This window comes from Acartia tonsa, chromosome 10 (assembly GCF_053477335.1).
Source record: "Acartia tonsa isolate MP-2025a chromosome 10, ASM5347733v1, whole genome shotgun sequence".
NCBI classification, from domain to species: Eukaryota; Metazoa; Arthropoda; class Copepoda; order Calanoida; family Acartiidae; genus Acartia; species Acartia tonsa.
The window spans coordinates 2265486-2281807 of NC_137269.1; the positions used below are offsets into that span (position 1 = coordinate 2265486).

Here is a 16322-nt window from a genome sequence, read left to right on the forward strand (position 1 = left end):
TACTTTAAAATACAATACGTTGCTTTTTTGAAATAACACTGCAAGCTTGATTTCATGCACTTTCTTATATAATAGTAAAAATAGTTATAAGAATAAGAATTACAGTAAAATTTTAATCATAGATTAAGCAACTATGATGTTATATTACAGTTATATATAACTCTAGGAATAGCCTTATTTAAAAAATTGAATATTCTTATTTCCTTTATGGGGCTAGATGTTTTTACCCAACTGCCAATCTCTTCATAAATAGCAAACAAGTATATAAAAAAAAACATCTGTAATACCCAATAATAAAAATATTATTAGCGAATTTCAGCAATTTATACTGTTAAGAACTGAAAATATGAAAATAAGAGAGGTTAGTTTTTTGTTTGTTTGTTTATTACTTAAGGTCAGGTGATATTGTAATTGGTATTAGGTAGTCCCAATGGGTTTAGGGCATAACAGGTTTACCCCGCAGGGGACTGATATAGGGAACAAATATCCACCTCTCCTCTTTTTTTCTCTTTATTTCAAAAATAGGCGTGGGGAGGTTGGAGGTTAGATCTTCTAATGTACATGGCTTTTCTCTCAAAAGTAGCCTAAAACCTGATGCGGATGAAGTGTTTTAATTGTTAAAACAGTTCTTTTTTGGGAGAGCTTATGTTTCAATACCCCTAAATATTAATTAAAATAGCAACAATGTTATAACACCTATTTCCGTTGGTAAGTTTGGATTTTTAAGTAGATTTGATTCAAAGCTGCAACTTTCAGGGCATTTATGCCAAATTTATGCCAAGAAAAATTATTTAAATAAGCATATAAATATTCAAAAGTAGCGTAAATTATTTTCATTTTAAGTGGGAGGAAGGGAACATTGGACTACTCAATATACGAAAGATTTCTCATTTGTTGGGTTAACAACTTTGGGGACTTTTATTGAATTTTAATTCGTTGGTTTATCAGGTTGTTATCTACTAACTGTAATCTACATAAGGGGTAATATTTTGTATCATTATTGGGGATATGCATCAATTTATCGGCCATTGTCCTATCCCTTTAAGACCCTAAATTTCATCTGTTTTTTTCTAAGCAGAGTAAAAACTTAAAAATGGGATGAAATCAGAATGTTTGTTTATTTCTTTAATTAAAAAAATGAAATAAATTAATTTTTTTTGGGGTGGGGATAAGACAATTGCCCATACAAAAATGCCCCTCTTGTAGATTACAATTAGTGGTTGAAACGTTTGGACACTGAACTTTATAATCCAACCTATCAAAATTTAATAGAAGTCCCTAAAGTTGCTAAGCCAACGAATATGAAAACGATATTATAAAACTTTGAGGACAAGTGGAATGAACAGCCTAATGTCCTCTCTCTCCCTGCTTCAGCTTAAGATTTTGATAACTACTGAACCAATTGAGTTCATCGTTTTATTGGAGCTTTATACAGGATCCGGGATGGTTTAGGGCTATTTTTCTCTGCGTTCTCTAATATTCGAATATAGAGCTCCTAGATGCTGGGAGCGCAGCCACCAGTTATAAATAAATTTGTATTATTTTGCTGTATAAAATAGCCCAAGGTTGCCATTGGAGAATTTTATATTTTTCAAGAATTTTCTCAAATATTTGTGAATTGCAAAAATATTCGTTAAATCATGATTCAATATCTTTAAAAAAAATGATTTTTAAAAGCGAAGCTTTTCTATAATTAGGGTCGGTCCGTACGTCCGTCCGTCCGTCCGAGATAGTTAGCTTTTATTTGTTAATTTAGGCATGTTAGAATTGTCTTATCGATTTCAAATTTTGCATGGCGATTCTTGTAGTAGTTAAGTACGATTTAGAAAGCGTAGCAACTCTATAATCGTTACCAGAATGTCCGTACGTCCATTTTAAACATGTTCATTTTTTTACTTTTTTTAATAAAAATTTTTTATGTGATAAAATCATCCGATTGATCTGATTTTTTGATTACTGATTCTTATTACAATAAGGTACAATATTATAAGCGAAGCATCTCTATAATCAAGTATTAAAATGGCAGTATGTCCTTAAACAGAATTCTGTATTTAAGAAGTTTTGCAACAAATTTACTTATAATTTTGTCAAACCTTATATTTTCATATTTTGTATATTCAGTTCTGACACTCAACAAAAGGTAATGTCCGTCTGTCATATCGTTTCAGAGCTTCGCTTTTATAAATGTTGTCATCCTTGTTATTAAAACAACGAAGCTGCTCATTAATTCTGTAAATTTTATCCATTGTCGCATCGAAATATTCGCCGATAGTAATATGAAAAAATTATAAGAATAATTACGGTTCGAAACATGATTTCTCAGTTTAACTGGATTAGAACCGGTTCTGAGCTAGAAGAAATATCATTGGAATATTGTCTATAATTTGCAGTAAAAAACTTGTCCTCTCATGGCTTTCAAGATCGAGGAGAAATATTTTTAAAAAGAAAATTAGTGCTGCTATCTATATTAAAAATTTATTGTGTACCAAAAATCTTCGAAAGAATTTGTAAAATGCTCTAAATTAAACTTTGATTTTAAACTTAAGTTAAACGAAAATATATTAACTATAAATTTGTGGAAATGTTTGTTCTTGTTGATTTATAAAACAGAAAGTTTTAATTAAAATTATCGGACTTACGTTCATAAAGTACTTTCATAACAAAGTATTTTAATCAATATATTTTTAAACCTTCAATCTATTAATCTATCTATCGATATTGCTATTAAACAGTGTAGATGTAATCTATCTATTAATCTACCTATCTATATATATATATCTATCTAACTATCTATCTATTTTTCAATCTATCGATTTTTGATCCAATCTATCTAACTACTAATCTATTTATCAATCTATCTACCTATATATATATATTTATCTATCTATCTCTTTATCAATCGATCTACCTGTCTATCTATTTATCTATGTACCACTCTATCAATCTATTAATATTAAATTGACTACAATACTGTCTGAAAAGTTATATTCAATTATGACGTCACTATAATTCTAATAACTATTAGAATATGTATTACTCCTATATATTCTCAAAGCGAAGCTTGTATTCATTTACTAAATGTATTTATGTCCATACATTAATCTTAGATAGCCCCCATAAATAACATAAGACATTATTTACAAAAACTCGCATTGAATTCAGTACTAAGATTATTTTATGATATAACTAAAGCGTTTGACTTAATCTCCTGCTCTTATCCTATTATTAACATTTAGAAGCGAAATATTCTAAAATTTGGTCTAAATTAAAAGTTTGTTTATTTTAATCATGATGAAATAGTATTAATGGATTAATTATTAATTGGATCTTACACCAGATTATCATGTACTCTAATAATGTGAAACTTATAGCTGGCTAAACGTCCCCTCTCCTCCAATTTGATGAACGAATATGATATCCATGTTAGCAAGATACATTTTCTCACAATTTTCCCCTGATATAATATCTACGTATATTTTGCATTCATTTTAATATTCAATATTGGTTGGTTGGTTCAATCTTTTGTACCAATAATGTAAACCAACAGATACGGGATGTAAATCAATGTATCGTCTATTTTCTTATTCATTAGTTATTTATTATTGCATTACAATAATGGCTTATATAAAACTTTTGTTTAAAATCAATTAGTTGAAAAACTGTTCAAATCATATCAAAAGCTGCATTAAAGACAAAAACAATTTTTTTATATTAAAAAAAACATATAAAACGTTGCGTTTTTTTCTATATTGCTAATTAGATAGATATACAATAAAGATAATATTGGTATAATTATTGATATTTTAGTGTACATAAACAAAAAAAATATAATATACTTACTTTAAGTATATTAATTAAATAGTTACTAAAGGTAAAAAATGCAAAAAAAAAGGTCACTTAATCACTTTACAAAATAGTTTATAAATCATTTTGAAATAACTATTAGTTGGTAAACCAACAGGCTGAATATTAGTGTATATATGAAATATTGGATACTTTTTTGTCAGCTTTCGCTACCAACCTCTACTTAATAAAGGCAAATCAAAACTTATACCAACAACTTCATTCCTCTTGGGTGACAACACGTTCCAGATAATTTTAAAAAACAGCTAAATTATTGGTATGTTTAAAATTCATAAGACAACTACATCGATAAGTAGCGTAGCAAAAAGAATTTTTAGCCAAACAAATCATTAGAATATTTCTCAATTCTAATAAAAAAAATTTGACAGTAATTGTTAATAAAACCAATTTTTTTTTTATTTTTTTAAATACCGTTAACAAACAAGGAATTAACAGTAATTTATGTAGTGCATTTATAATGATTCATTTTATCACATGCTTTTTGCTATTTTAAGATTTAAAAAATGTGTCCTTTTTAAGGAAAGTCTAAGCCTCAATTCTCTTTAGTTGTGGAAAACAGTGGAGTGTTTTTAAAATACAACAAAAATTTACAGATTTTTCTTCATAGAATTGCTTTATATGCATGATATTATTTTAAGACATATTTTCTTCTGTAAATATGCTTCTGTTTTATGACATATCGTCATTTTGTTTCATTTTTAATAATTAACACAATTTAAAAAAAACGCAGATTTAATATTATATACATTTGCCTTATTCTTATTCTTTTTTTTGGAATATTTTAAATCGATGGGACGGTTCTAACATGCCTAAACTTACTTTAAGAACGGAAGAACCTTACATTTTCAAAATTTCATATGTACGTTTTTTATATTTTGTTTTATATGAACACTACAATAAGGACTTACAACACCTCTCCCCATACCCTTTACTTTTACCTTCACGTTTCCCTTCCCTTTTGCCCACCTTTCCCAAGGGAGAAACCACTCTATACTTATTGCAGTTTCATTAGTCAATTATTCTATATTCAGTCCAAAAAATAAACAGTCTTTTTAAACTGGTAATTTTAGTGTGATTTTAGCATAAATGAGACTAAAGAGCATTTTTTGGACTTGAAAGGGGTGTAAGAAAAAATAAGTTATTATTTCCGTTAACTTAATATGATAATTAAAATCATAATATTAAGACATTAAATTATTAATATTAGAATCGTGCTAATTCGTTCCAATTCCCCTTGATTAAAACCGGTTTGAGTCATGATATAGTGAAATGGAGAATTTTTTTTCACAAATGATAAAATAACAATCATGCATTAACACCTTTTTGTTTGCATGAGCCAATCGCATTTCGGGGCTAACAAAACTGGAAATGGGTAAAAATGGAAAATTGATAACCCTATTTATTCTGTGTTTATTCACCTTTTTCTGTATGTCTTGGAAACCGATTAATATCCGCCTAATTACAGCCGATTCTCAGTCATGATGAAAAATCATGTACAGCATTGTATTACAGACAATTTTCCAAGAATGTTAAAATAAAAAACAAAAAGTTTCAACCAGTTTTATTAGTCCAGGATTTCGGCCACTTAAGGCTAAAAAATGATTTTTCATTTTAATATCCGCGGAGGGCTATAATTAACTACTCTGCTATTGGCGATAAAATAAACTCTCGCTGTGTTGGTATTTCTGCGGTAGTTGCAACACACCCTATGAAACAAGGGGATTAAAAAAAGGGAAAAATTAAAAACCAGGTGTACTACTTTACAGGGGAGCGAACCCGGTATTAGTGTCGGACTGATTATGACGTAACAAAAAAAATTAGCCAATGAGATGCCACTATGAATTTAACCATTGGTCAATAATGTCCTCTCATTGGCTAATTTTTTTTGTTACGTCATAATCAGTCCGACACTAATACCGGGTTCCAGGGGAGCATGTATCTATCTATCCATATAAGGGGAGTATAAACTATTAGGATAGTTGTATTATCCTAGATTGTCAATTAGACACAATAATTCGTCAACATTAAAAAAGAATTCTCTAGCAGACGATATTTGTTTATACTTAGTTTATCAGGGAGGGGGGGGGGGGGACATTGGGCCGTTAATTAAACAAGTCCCCAACGTTTTATGCCATTATTTCTTATTCGTTGGCTCAAAAAGTTTGGGGACTTTTATTGAATTTTGATTGGTTGGTTAATGTTAAGTGGCCAAACTTTTAACCTCTAATTGTAATCTATAGATGAGGAATATCATCATTGGGGATGTACATGAATTCATCGTCCATTATCTTAATATGGTCAGATTGTTACTTTGTTTTGTTTGTGTTGGCCCAATTAAGGAATTGAGGATCTAACCTTTTATTTTTATTATTATCTATCTATCTATGTAAAGGAGGAAAGTATAAAAATTGTTAAATCAAAGCCTCGATGGTAATAAACTACCTGCCTTCATTTAAAAAATTGATATGTTAGAAAAAGAGGGCAATCCTTTCTTTTTATAAAGTTATGTTTTCGTATTTGCTTTTTTTTAGAAAATGTCAAACGGCTGAATAAATTTAAAAAACTATTCCTTGGTAGGCTTTAAGCTAGTTTTCGATGAAGCATGGCCTCGGGAAATATTAACTCCTATTTTTGTGTTTTGGAAAAGAAATAAAAAAACTGGAACATTTCTAAACTTGAAGAAAATTGATGAATGATAGGTTTAACTATTTAAGTTTTATTGAATATTTTATTTAATATTTCTTGGTACTTAGACTTCAACATGACATTTGATAACAACAATTAATGGGTCATGGAAAGAAAACGAAGTTGTGGGTTTTATCGCATTTTCACAGTAAGTTTTGAACGGTTATTTTAGGTTAGGTTAGGTAAGTGTTAATTTTTGCCTCTCAGGGTTAAAAACTTCCGCAGTGGCTAGAAATAGGAGAAAATCTACTGTGAACCCGAAACTTCGTTTTCTTTCCATGATTCCAATTGATAAATAACACCCGGATATTGTGGCAGGGGAATTGTCGTCTATTTAGATTGCTAATATAGTCATCAGCTATTGGACAATGAGATTCACCATGGTAAGGGGAGGGAGTGGTATGTCTTTTTATATGAGAATGCGTAAATGTGGTGTAATATCCAAATATCCATTATTTTACCATATTTTTAAATGGATTCAAGTGTTAAATAAATACGAAACGATTCATTATACTTTTTCCTGTATTATTAAACAATTTAGCTTCTATAGATAATATATTTATTTTGCTAATATTCTTAAAATAAATTGGGCTTTCTCTGTCTTGGAAAATGCAATACACGTTGGACAAAAAATACAGCTATTTATTAATACCATAAATACTATCTATCTATTTATAATACCATAAATACTATCTATCTATCAATTTAACTATCAAATTAATCAAATATCTCAAAAATATTAAGGATTTCCCAAAATTTTACACTTTAAATTGTCTACTTTCTTCGTCCCTAGCTTTAGGGCAATATTTCTATGGGGTGATGTCGCTTCCTTTCCTCTTATTAGCTTTAACAAGTTGTCCCTGAATCAATGAAAGCTTCCCTGTAAATTGGAAAACGTTTGGTTTGGTCGTTATAAGAGATGTAAGTAGACATACATTCAGCCATCCTATAACTTTAGTATGTTAGCTGGCTTTCTAAATTTCATAAAGAAGGCTTTGTAAAATTATATCTTATTTTGTTCAAAAATGAAAAAATATTGATTTTAATATAATTTGGATGAAATCAGGTTTCGTGAAAAAAAAATTTAATGCGTTTATGGGCCAAAGCGCCACCTCCCCCACCCTCCCAAAGTATTAAGTAAAGTACTAAACAAAGTAACAGTAGGAACCATTTCATATTTTCAGTTGAAGATTTTATTTTTACCCTACCTTTCAAATTATGTTCGGTTGTTTTTATATATTACAGTGTAAAAGTATATATATATTTTTTCTAAATTCTATGTTCTTTAGGGAGGGTGCTAATAGTTTTAACTTTTACATGGACCCATGAGAAGCTTTACCATAGAGAGAACCATATCAGTTCAGCAGAACACACACATCCTGTTACTTTTATATAAGAATTAACAGTGAAAATGCCCATAAGTAGCGCAACAATGACAAGTCATCGATACATGAAAATAAAAAGGTACAAAAACAAATTCTGAAATTTGAAAGACAAAATTTTAAAGTTTAAAATTAGACCACTTTCTTTAATTTCACAGAATGGAAGACCTACGAAATTACACTAGATATAGAGAAGCAGGGCTATACAAAAATAAAGAAAAAATATTATCTTTTTGTTATAAGATTATATTCTATTTATTTAAAGATACAATACTTAAATGACTATGATTAATCTTACAAATAAAAATTTGGCACTTGTAAATCAAAGTATATTTATATGAATAAAGGGTGTGCAAAAAAAAACAATCGCTCACAAATTAAGCCATCTTAATTACTTAAAATCTTGGAGATAGCCACCATAAATTTTTGATGGAGCATGAAAAGATCTTTCTAGCTTAATCCTCGCCGATTTTGCATTAAAAAAAACAGACCCAGCAAACATTGAGTCTTGATGTTTCCTATGTCTTTCTTTCTAATGCCAAATTGGCACGGATTATGTTAGAAACCTGGTTAAGGTGTCTATAGAAAGGTCTTTACATGCCCCATAAAAAAACTTTAAACATTATGGGGTCTATCTTAAGATTTAAAGTACTTAAATCGGTTTGTTCTTTAAAAAAGAAAAAGATAAAGTTGTCTTAATGTGTAATAAAATAATCACTTTCCTGGTAGGGCAAATTTCTCCACAAGGGCTAGGTTTCAAGTTGTAGTGCTCTGGAGAGGTGGGTAGATTTAAAATTGAATATTGTTTTCTTATTGTAATTGCTTGAGCATGATTTTGATTATTTTCTATAATTTTTAAACCAAAACTGTAAGGTTTATAATGAAAACAGAAAAGCAATTGTTTTTTTTCAAACCCTTTACTTAATTTAGAGGACAATTAGTTTAATTAGCGCAGTAATAACAATTTATGAATTAAAATATACTTAATAATTTGTTGTATAATAGGAGTAGAGAATAAGATGAAAACGTAATAATATCAATTATTAAAACTATAGTGTATACTATAGCCTGAAAAAGCATGCATCGTATTACAGACAATTTTCAACGAATATTAAAATAAAAATCATAAAATTATGCGGCCCCTCGCGGCTACAAAACTGGTTTAATCTTTCAATTTATAAATTTAATATCCATGGAAAGTTGTATACATATAATACGATGCGATAAATAACTATTATAAACTTTATATTTATAAAAATCACAATGTTATTATAAAAATACAAATTTTAAATACAATATTTATTTTTGTACAGAAGTTTCATCTTTGTGAATAGTTAGTAAAATTGAATATATAGATTTCTTTATATTTGTTAATATATTATCATAAACTAGTTCCTTCGCTCCTGGCCTCTGGGGCAGTTTAATGAAGGTAAAAATAGCCTAAAACCATTCACGTTTATAAAGCTTACCTGAACATATTTTGATCAGCAATTTCTGAGATCTTAAGCTTCATACAAAATACCAATATAATAAGATCAATTATTCTTTTAATCAAAAAAAACATTGAGAAAATTAAATAAAAAACTTATACTGCTAAAATGAATAATTTTACTATGAATATTTTGAAATGAAAAAAAGCTTAATCTTTAATCAGAATTTTTCTTTATTTGAAATTAAACTTTATTAATCAAGAGAAATTAAATCTCAATGTTTTAAATTATTAATTTTTAAAAGTGTTTAGGTACTGTTTATACATAATAATACAAAATAAGAATACTTTACATGTTAAGGTCTTTTACCGGTTTGGCTTTGGTTTATTTTGAATTTGAATTATACTTACATGGTTAGTAGAGCAACTTAAGTATAGATAACACAAATTGGCATTCGTTGGATATTTTTTTGGTATTTTTATTATATCTTGATTATCTTATTGGCTATTTTGGAGATTTTTGTAAAAGGGAAATCGCAATAGCACCATTATACCTAATCTTTGACAGAGAACCATTAAATTTAAGTTTATAATGACAAATAATCATTAAAGAACTATATGTGCTTAAATTTGCTTTTACTTAAGGGACGTGATTCATCCAATTAACTCCATTTAAAATTGCTTAAAGGTAATTTTTGTGGCGTAAAACTTGTTTTTGTTCTGTAACTAAAGGAAAGTAGGTTAAGAGAGGGGGTAGTTGATTGTGATTGCCCCAAGCAATTGGCCCCGCATGGTTAGATCCCCCCGCAGGGGCTAGAGAAAAGCTGTTGTGAAAAAAACGAAGAATAGAATAAGAAATAGAATAAGAAAAAAGCGTTGCCACGAAAGGGAATATACCCTAAAAATATGCAACTTTAATATACAAACAGAAGGAACTATAAAATATATTATATATTATTACAAAATAGAGAATTTCAAAAAATATCAAATGCTCTTTTAAAGTCTAAAATACATTAATTAAACTTTGCATTGATCAAATGGCACTTTAAAAACATCAGTATATATTGTAGCTGTGTTTAGTGCCCTAGCAAAATGTAGATAAATGTCACTGCTTTTGGCCTACCTATTCTATTGAAGCCAGGAAATACCCTATACCCCATTTCTTTTCTTGGGGGTTTCTTTCCCCCTTACTTTCTCTTTCTCTCTACTATGACGTCAATAGAATAGGTTAGCCAAAAACTGTAACATCCTTCCCATTTTCCTAGTGCACTATACAAAGCTATATATTTATAATGTAAGTCAACGAATAGGAAAATGAAAAATTATAGTATTTATTACTATTTTGTTGGTCCCAATGGGCCTTATACCAAATACTGATATAAATTAATCAAAAATATAGGAAAGCCCGATGAAAACTTTTTCAACGACTGTAAATTTCTTCGTATAAAAACACTCGGCATGTTTGGGCGATTTTTCACTGCCGGATTTTCTTTTCGGTGGAGTTTTTACAACTTTGGTAGTGTTGTCCTACAGAACAAAAATCCTTTAAAAACAATGAAAATATAACAAGGATGACAGCATCCATAAGTAGCGAAGCTCAGAAATTATGAATGTATATTATGAATGTATTTACAATATACCAGTGTCATCCTATATATTTGATGAAATAGGGAAATGACGAAAACTTCAAAATCACGCAACCTTTAAATCACGAAAAATTAAAAATATAGGAATCGATCTAGCACCACAATTTATAAACAAATCTTAATGAAACTTGATGGAAATATGTAGAATATGAGCATGTTCAATCCCTGAAAATTTCAGCCGCAAATCCAGAATAGGAATTGAGAAAACAATAGAAAACCTAAAAATCTAGGAATCGATCTAGCACCCCTATTAATATAAAAATCGTAATAAAATTTAAGGAAAATATGTAAAGTGTAAATTTAAGCAATCCCTGAAAATTTCAGCTCATTGTCTTAAAAAGGAGTTGAGAAAATCAGAAAAACATGAAAATGTAGGAATCGATCTAGCACCCCAAATTACAGACGGATGGACAAAACAATGTATAGATGTTATAAGATGTTATAAGAATCTTCACTAAAAATTTCAGCTGTCTATCTTTTATAGGAGCCAAGAAAATCACGTTTCCCCGACTTTGTCTCAGACGGACGGACAGACGGACGGACAGACGAACGGACATTTCGAATTATAGAGTAGCTTCGCTACTAAAAATGATGGTAGGCGGTTTCCTCAAAGTGCCAAGCCCCACACCTCATTTAGCTATATTGCATAAACGCAGGTATGTAACAGGACAAAGTTTTTCAAAAATTAGTGATGTGACGTCATAAAAATGAGGAAAATGAGAGGAGAGCCGAATTGGAAAAGAAAGAGATGGATAAACACTCATTTTTATGACGTTCCATTGCCTTCTCCTACTATAGATGAAGGGAAAAAGAAAAGTTCCTTCCCTTTTCTATTTTCAATTAATTGAGATTTTCAGAGATTTCAGTGTTGAACATGGCATTTAATTTCAGGTAAAACATTTTTAGGTATATATCTTTTTAAGGAAATTAGTCTTTACTTAAATTTAAGATATCTTAAAGCTATTTTTTTTATTTAAATTATATTGTAAATTTGTTTATAACTTTAATTAGTGATTCCTATGACAATAAGGTTTTTAAAGAATTTTTTGCCTGGGTAAAAAGATTATTTGGTTTAAACAAAGTCTTTGTATTTGTGGCTTTGGCTGGAGGTTGGAGGTTGTTATTCTTCACATGAGTAGAGGTGGGTCTATTCTTTACTTGATTCCCAGACGTATGTCTGTTCCTCACTTGGTTCCTCAGAGATTTCAACGTCAGTAATGGACTTCGGTCAGGTCTATAAATCAAATCAAAATATTTTTTTGTATCATAAAGCAATAGTAGGTAAGTTTGTCTGCCTTTTAACCCTTAGTTAACCTATCCTTATAAAAAATGTACATGACAAACTACTTTTTGGTCTCTTAAAACAAAGTGGCAAAAAAACTATAAGTAACAATTAGTAGAAAGCAAAGATCTTAGACACGTAAAGCAGAAATTTAAAGGGATAAGACAATGACCGATATTTTGATGTACATCCACAATGAGAATACACAAAATTTCCCCTTTTGTAAATTACAATTAGTGGTTAAAACGTTAACTTAATGAACCAAGGGGCTTTTATTATTTAAAACATGGGTATAATATATGTTTCCTATGCACTTTACCTATACACAGATAGACTAAAAACATTCAATTAACGAAAATTTAAGGAAGAAATCGGTAAATGTTGTTGATTTTTCTGTAGATTTTTTACTTGCAATTTACCTTTTATAATTTCTATGAGTGGAAAGGGTAGATCTGATGGAATGTAACTGGGGTGGTAGCCATGAGCCTTCACGCACTAGACAAAACAGCAGGCTTTCCTCCTCCTAGATAGATAGATAGATAGAAAGAAAGATAGATATATTGATTGATTTTATGATGAACAAAAACACTTGTTTGAGTACTTATAGCCCCCCCCCCCCAACCTCCTTGTTTATTTCTAAATGATGGGTAGGTGTTTTTTTAAGATTGTTCGTTCATTACTGTAGGTTAGGTTAGATTGGGTAATGGGTAGCACCGTAGGGTTAGAACATGCAGGGCTAAAGCCCTTCGAAAGTGTTTGGTATAGAGAAAAAACCCAACCACCCCCTTATTTCCAAAAATGTAAAAACAACAAGAGGGTTGTATTAATGCTCAAAATGCACTTAATGTGAAATCACGAAAATTGATATTGGAAATAAATTAAAAAAGATGACTAACCTGTTTATTAAGGAAACCTTTTCCCTGAACGTGTTCTTTAAATTCAGAAGCTGACAAACATAGAAACCTGAATATACGTGTATTTAACCCGCGGCACTAGCGTCAATGCAAGCGTGCCTGCTTCTTGCTGTCGGAGAGGTGTCGAATGTGAGTCTGGTTCATATTAGAGGCATAAAAAAAGGCACATACTGCTTCTATGTCTGGCACGTGACACCAATAGTGAAAGTAGGGGTGATATCTTGGCCCATAAACATTCGCAGCTCATTACTATGCATAATTAGGACTTCAAGACAAAAATTGTGCAATCAAACGGTTAGTTGTCTGTTCGATGCTCTGGATTCTATTAATGATCGCTTGAAATCGAACGAGAAGCCAGCCTCATCGAGGTAAGAAGTGTGTTTTATGGGATCTTAAGATAATGTAGGGTAGGAATAATTAATGCATCAATCAAAGAATGATAAACAATATTGCCCCTTATTTAGATTAAAATTATCGGTGGATAATTTTGGACACCTCTAGTTTGAATAACCCAAGAATATAGCTTGGTTCCTTTTTGTAGAAACTATTTTGGGGACTGGGAATTACTGGTGCCCCCTCCATTTTTCATAAAAAAAGAAAAATTATTTCTATTTCGGGGGATTTTATCTCGAGGAACTGGGGTCTGTTTAGCCTATTCCTCGTCAAATAGCCTAAAACTTTGCCTACAGCAATGTAAGACTTCACTAAAAATTTAGATAAAGCGGTAAAACATGCATACAATTACATACAGACAGATATCATATTAATCCAGTATATAGGATTGCAAGAATTTTAACAATATGAAGGTCGTCATACTTTAAACATAGATAAATATTCATTTTGGTTAATTACAGCAAATATTCGCCATAAAAAAAATCAAGTTGCCTATAAATAAATATTCCTTTAGTCAACATTTTCCTTGATTTTCTATATTTCTTGATTTATCTTTGCTTTTAGGAAACCTTTAAATTAGCCCTTAATGTTCAAAGCCATTTTAGAGGTCTTAAGAGGCAAAGCTTACCTTATATGATAGACTAAATCACCAAGTTTAGCTTTTCTATTTCTTCGTTTATGAACAGAAAACCAGCGTTTTAAGGCGTCAATCACTTCTAGTTCACTTCGAATTCTTTAAAATAAAAACTTTTTTAGTATATAAATATAGCCAAATAGAAAAAAAGATTGACAGCTACTTTAGGTGGGGGGAATTAATCCCCCCCCCCCCCCCACCACCCTTTAAATTTAAAAATATATTTTTTTTCATGTGGGAGATTTTTACTAGGGGTGTCTTTTCTTTGTAGGTTTCTGGTACCCTTCCTCAAAATAGCTACAAACCTTTCCAGAACCTAAAAGAAGCTACACGGCAAAGGAAAACGATATTGGTTTAGTGGTTAGCAAGATCCTTTGGTGCAGACAGTCACGTAAACATCCTACATATAATTGAGAGATACACAGATATATACGAAGATAGATAGACATATAGATAGATATATAGATAGATAGATGGATAGATAACCAACCTGAGAGTGTCACGTAACAGAACTATGTGAAGTACTTCAGTATAAACATGTTCAAAATCTTCATATTTATAGATAGATAGATAAATAGACATATAAATAGATAGATAGATAACCTACCTGAGAGTGACACGTGACAGAACCATGTGAAGTACTTTAGTATAAACATGTTCAAAATCTTCATATTTATAGGTAGATAGATAGGTAGACAGGTAAATAAATAGATAGATACCAACCTGAGAGTGTCACGTGACAGAACCATATGAAGTACTTCAGTATAGACATGTTCAAAATCTTCATATTTATAGATAGATAGATAAATAGACATATAAATAGATAGATAGATAACCAACCTGAGAGTGTCACGTGACAGAACCATTTGAAGTACCTCTGTATAGACATGTTCAAAATCTTCAGATTTATAGATAGATAGATAAATAGACATATAAATAGATAGATAGATAACCAACCTGAGAGTGTCACGTGACAGAACCATTTGAAGTACTTCAGTATAGACATGTTCAAAATCTTCAGATTTATAGATAGATAGATAAATAGACATATAAATAGATAGATAGATAACCAACCTGAGAGTGTCACGTGACAGAACCATATGAAGTACTTCAGTATAAACATGTTCAAAATCTTCAGAAATGTAGATAGATAGATAAATAGACAGATAAATAGATAGATAGATAACCAACCTGAGAGTGTCACGTGACAGAACCATATGAAGTACTTCAGTATAAACATGTTTAAAATCTTTATATTTATAGATAGGTAGATAGATAGACATATAAATAGATAGATAGATAACCAACCTGAGAGTGTCACGTGACAGAACCATGTGAAGTACTTCAGTATAAACATGTTCAAAATCTTCGTATTTATAGATAGATAGATAAATAGACATATAAATAGATAGATAGATAACCAACCTGAGAGTGTCACGTGACAGAACCATATGAAGTATATCTGTATAGACATGTTCAAAATCTTTATATTTATAGATAGATAGATAAATAGATAAATAAATAGATAGATAGATAACCAACCTGAGAGTGTCACGTGACAGAACCATATGAAGTATATCTGTATAGACATGTTCAAAATCTTCAGAGGCTAAAATTTCGGAGGCAGATTCGTCTATTACTTCCAGGCACCGGGTTATACACTAAAAAAAAGGATGAGATTATCCATAAAAACGAAGCTCTGAAACAGTAAGACAAACGAACATTAACACTTCTAGAATGTCATAACTGAATAATCTTAATGTAAGTTGAAACAAAATTGTAAGTAAACTTGTTGCAAAACTGCTACAAAATTATAGAGTTGCTATGCTTTCTAAATTGTACATAACTACTTAAGGATTATCATGATGCATTATTTTAAATCGATAGGACAATCCTAACATGTCTAAATTAACGAAAAAAGCTAACCGTTATGGACGTACGGATCGACCCTACTTATAGAAAAGCTCCACTTTTAAGCGAAGTAGCGAAGCACAAAAATAATTGATGTGAATACGAAAATAGAGCTTTAAAGATCAAATAATAATTTGTTAAGATCAGGAATAGAAATATATTGGAGAAAATAACCACGAAAC

The 16322-nt window shown here is 30.2% G+C and overlaps 1 protein-coding gene across 1 annotated transcript in view; it reads right to left on the reverse strand.

The window, feature by feature from the left end:
• Positions 1–10621: 10621 nt before the first annotated feature.
• Positions 10622–16322, reverse strand: part of LOC145330886 (uncharacterized) — a 31294-nt gene continuing 25593 nt past the window's right edge. The window contains exons 9-14 of the mRNA XM_080175556.1: positions 15772–15890; positions 14224–14328; positions 13185–13251; positions 12708–12811; positions 12057–12240; positions 10622–10887 (exon numbers count right to left, since the gene is read on the reverse strand). Of these exons, the coding sequence (XP_080031682.1) occupies positions 10744–10887; positions 12057–12240; positions 12708–12811; positions 13185–13251; positions 14224–14328; positions 15772–15890 (723 nt within the window). The 3' untranslated portion in view covers positions 10622–10743. The remainder of the gene's footprint in view (positions 10888–12056; positions 12241–12707; positions 12812–13184; positions 13252–14223; positions 14329–15771; positions 15891–16322) is intronic.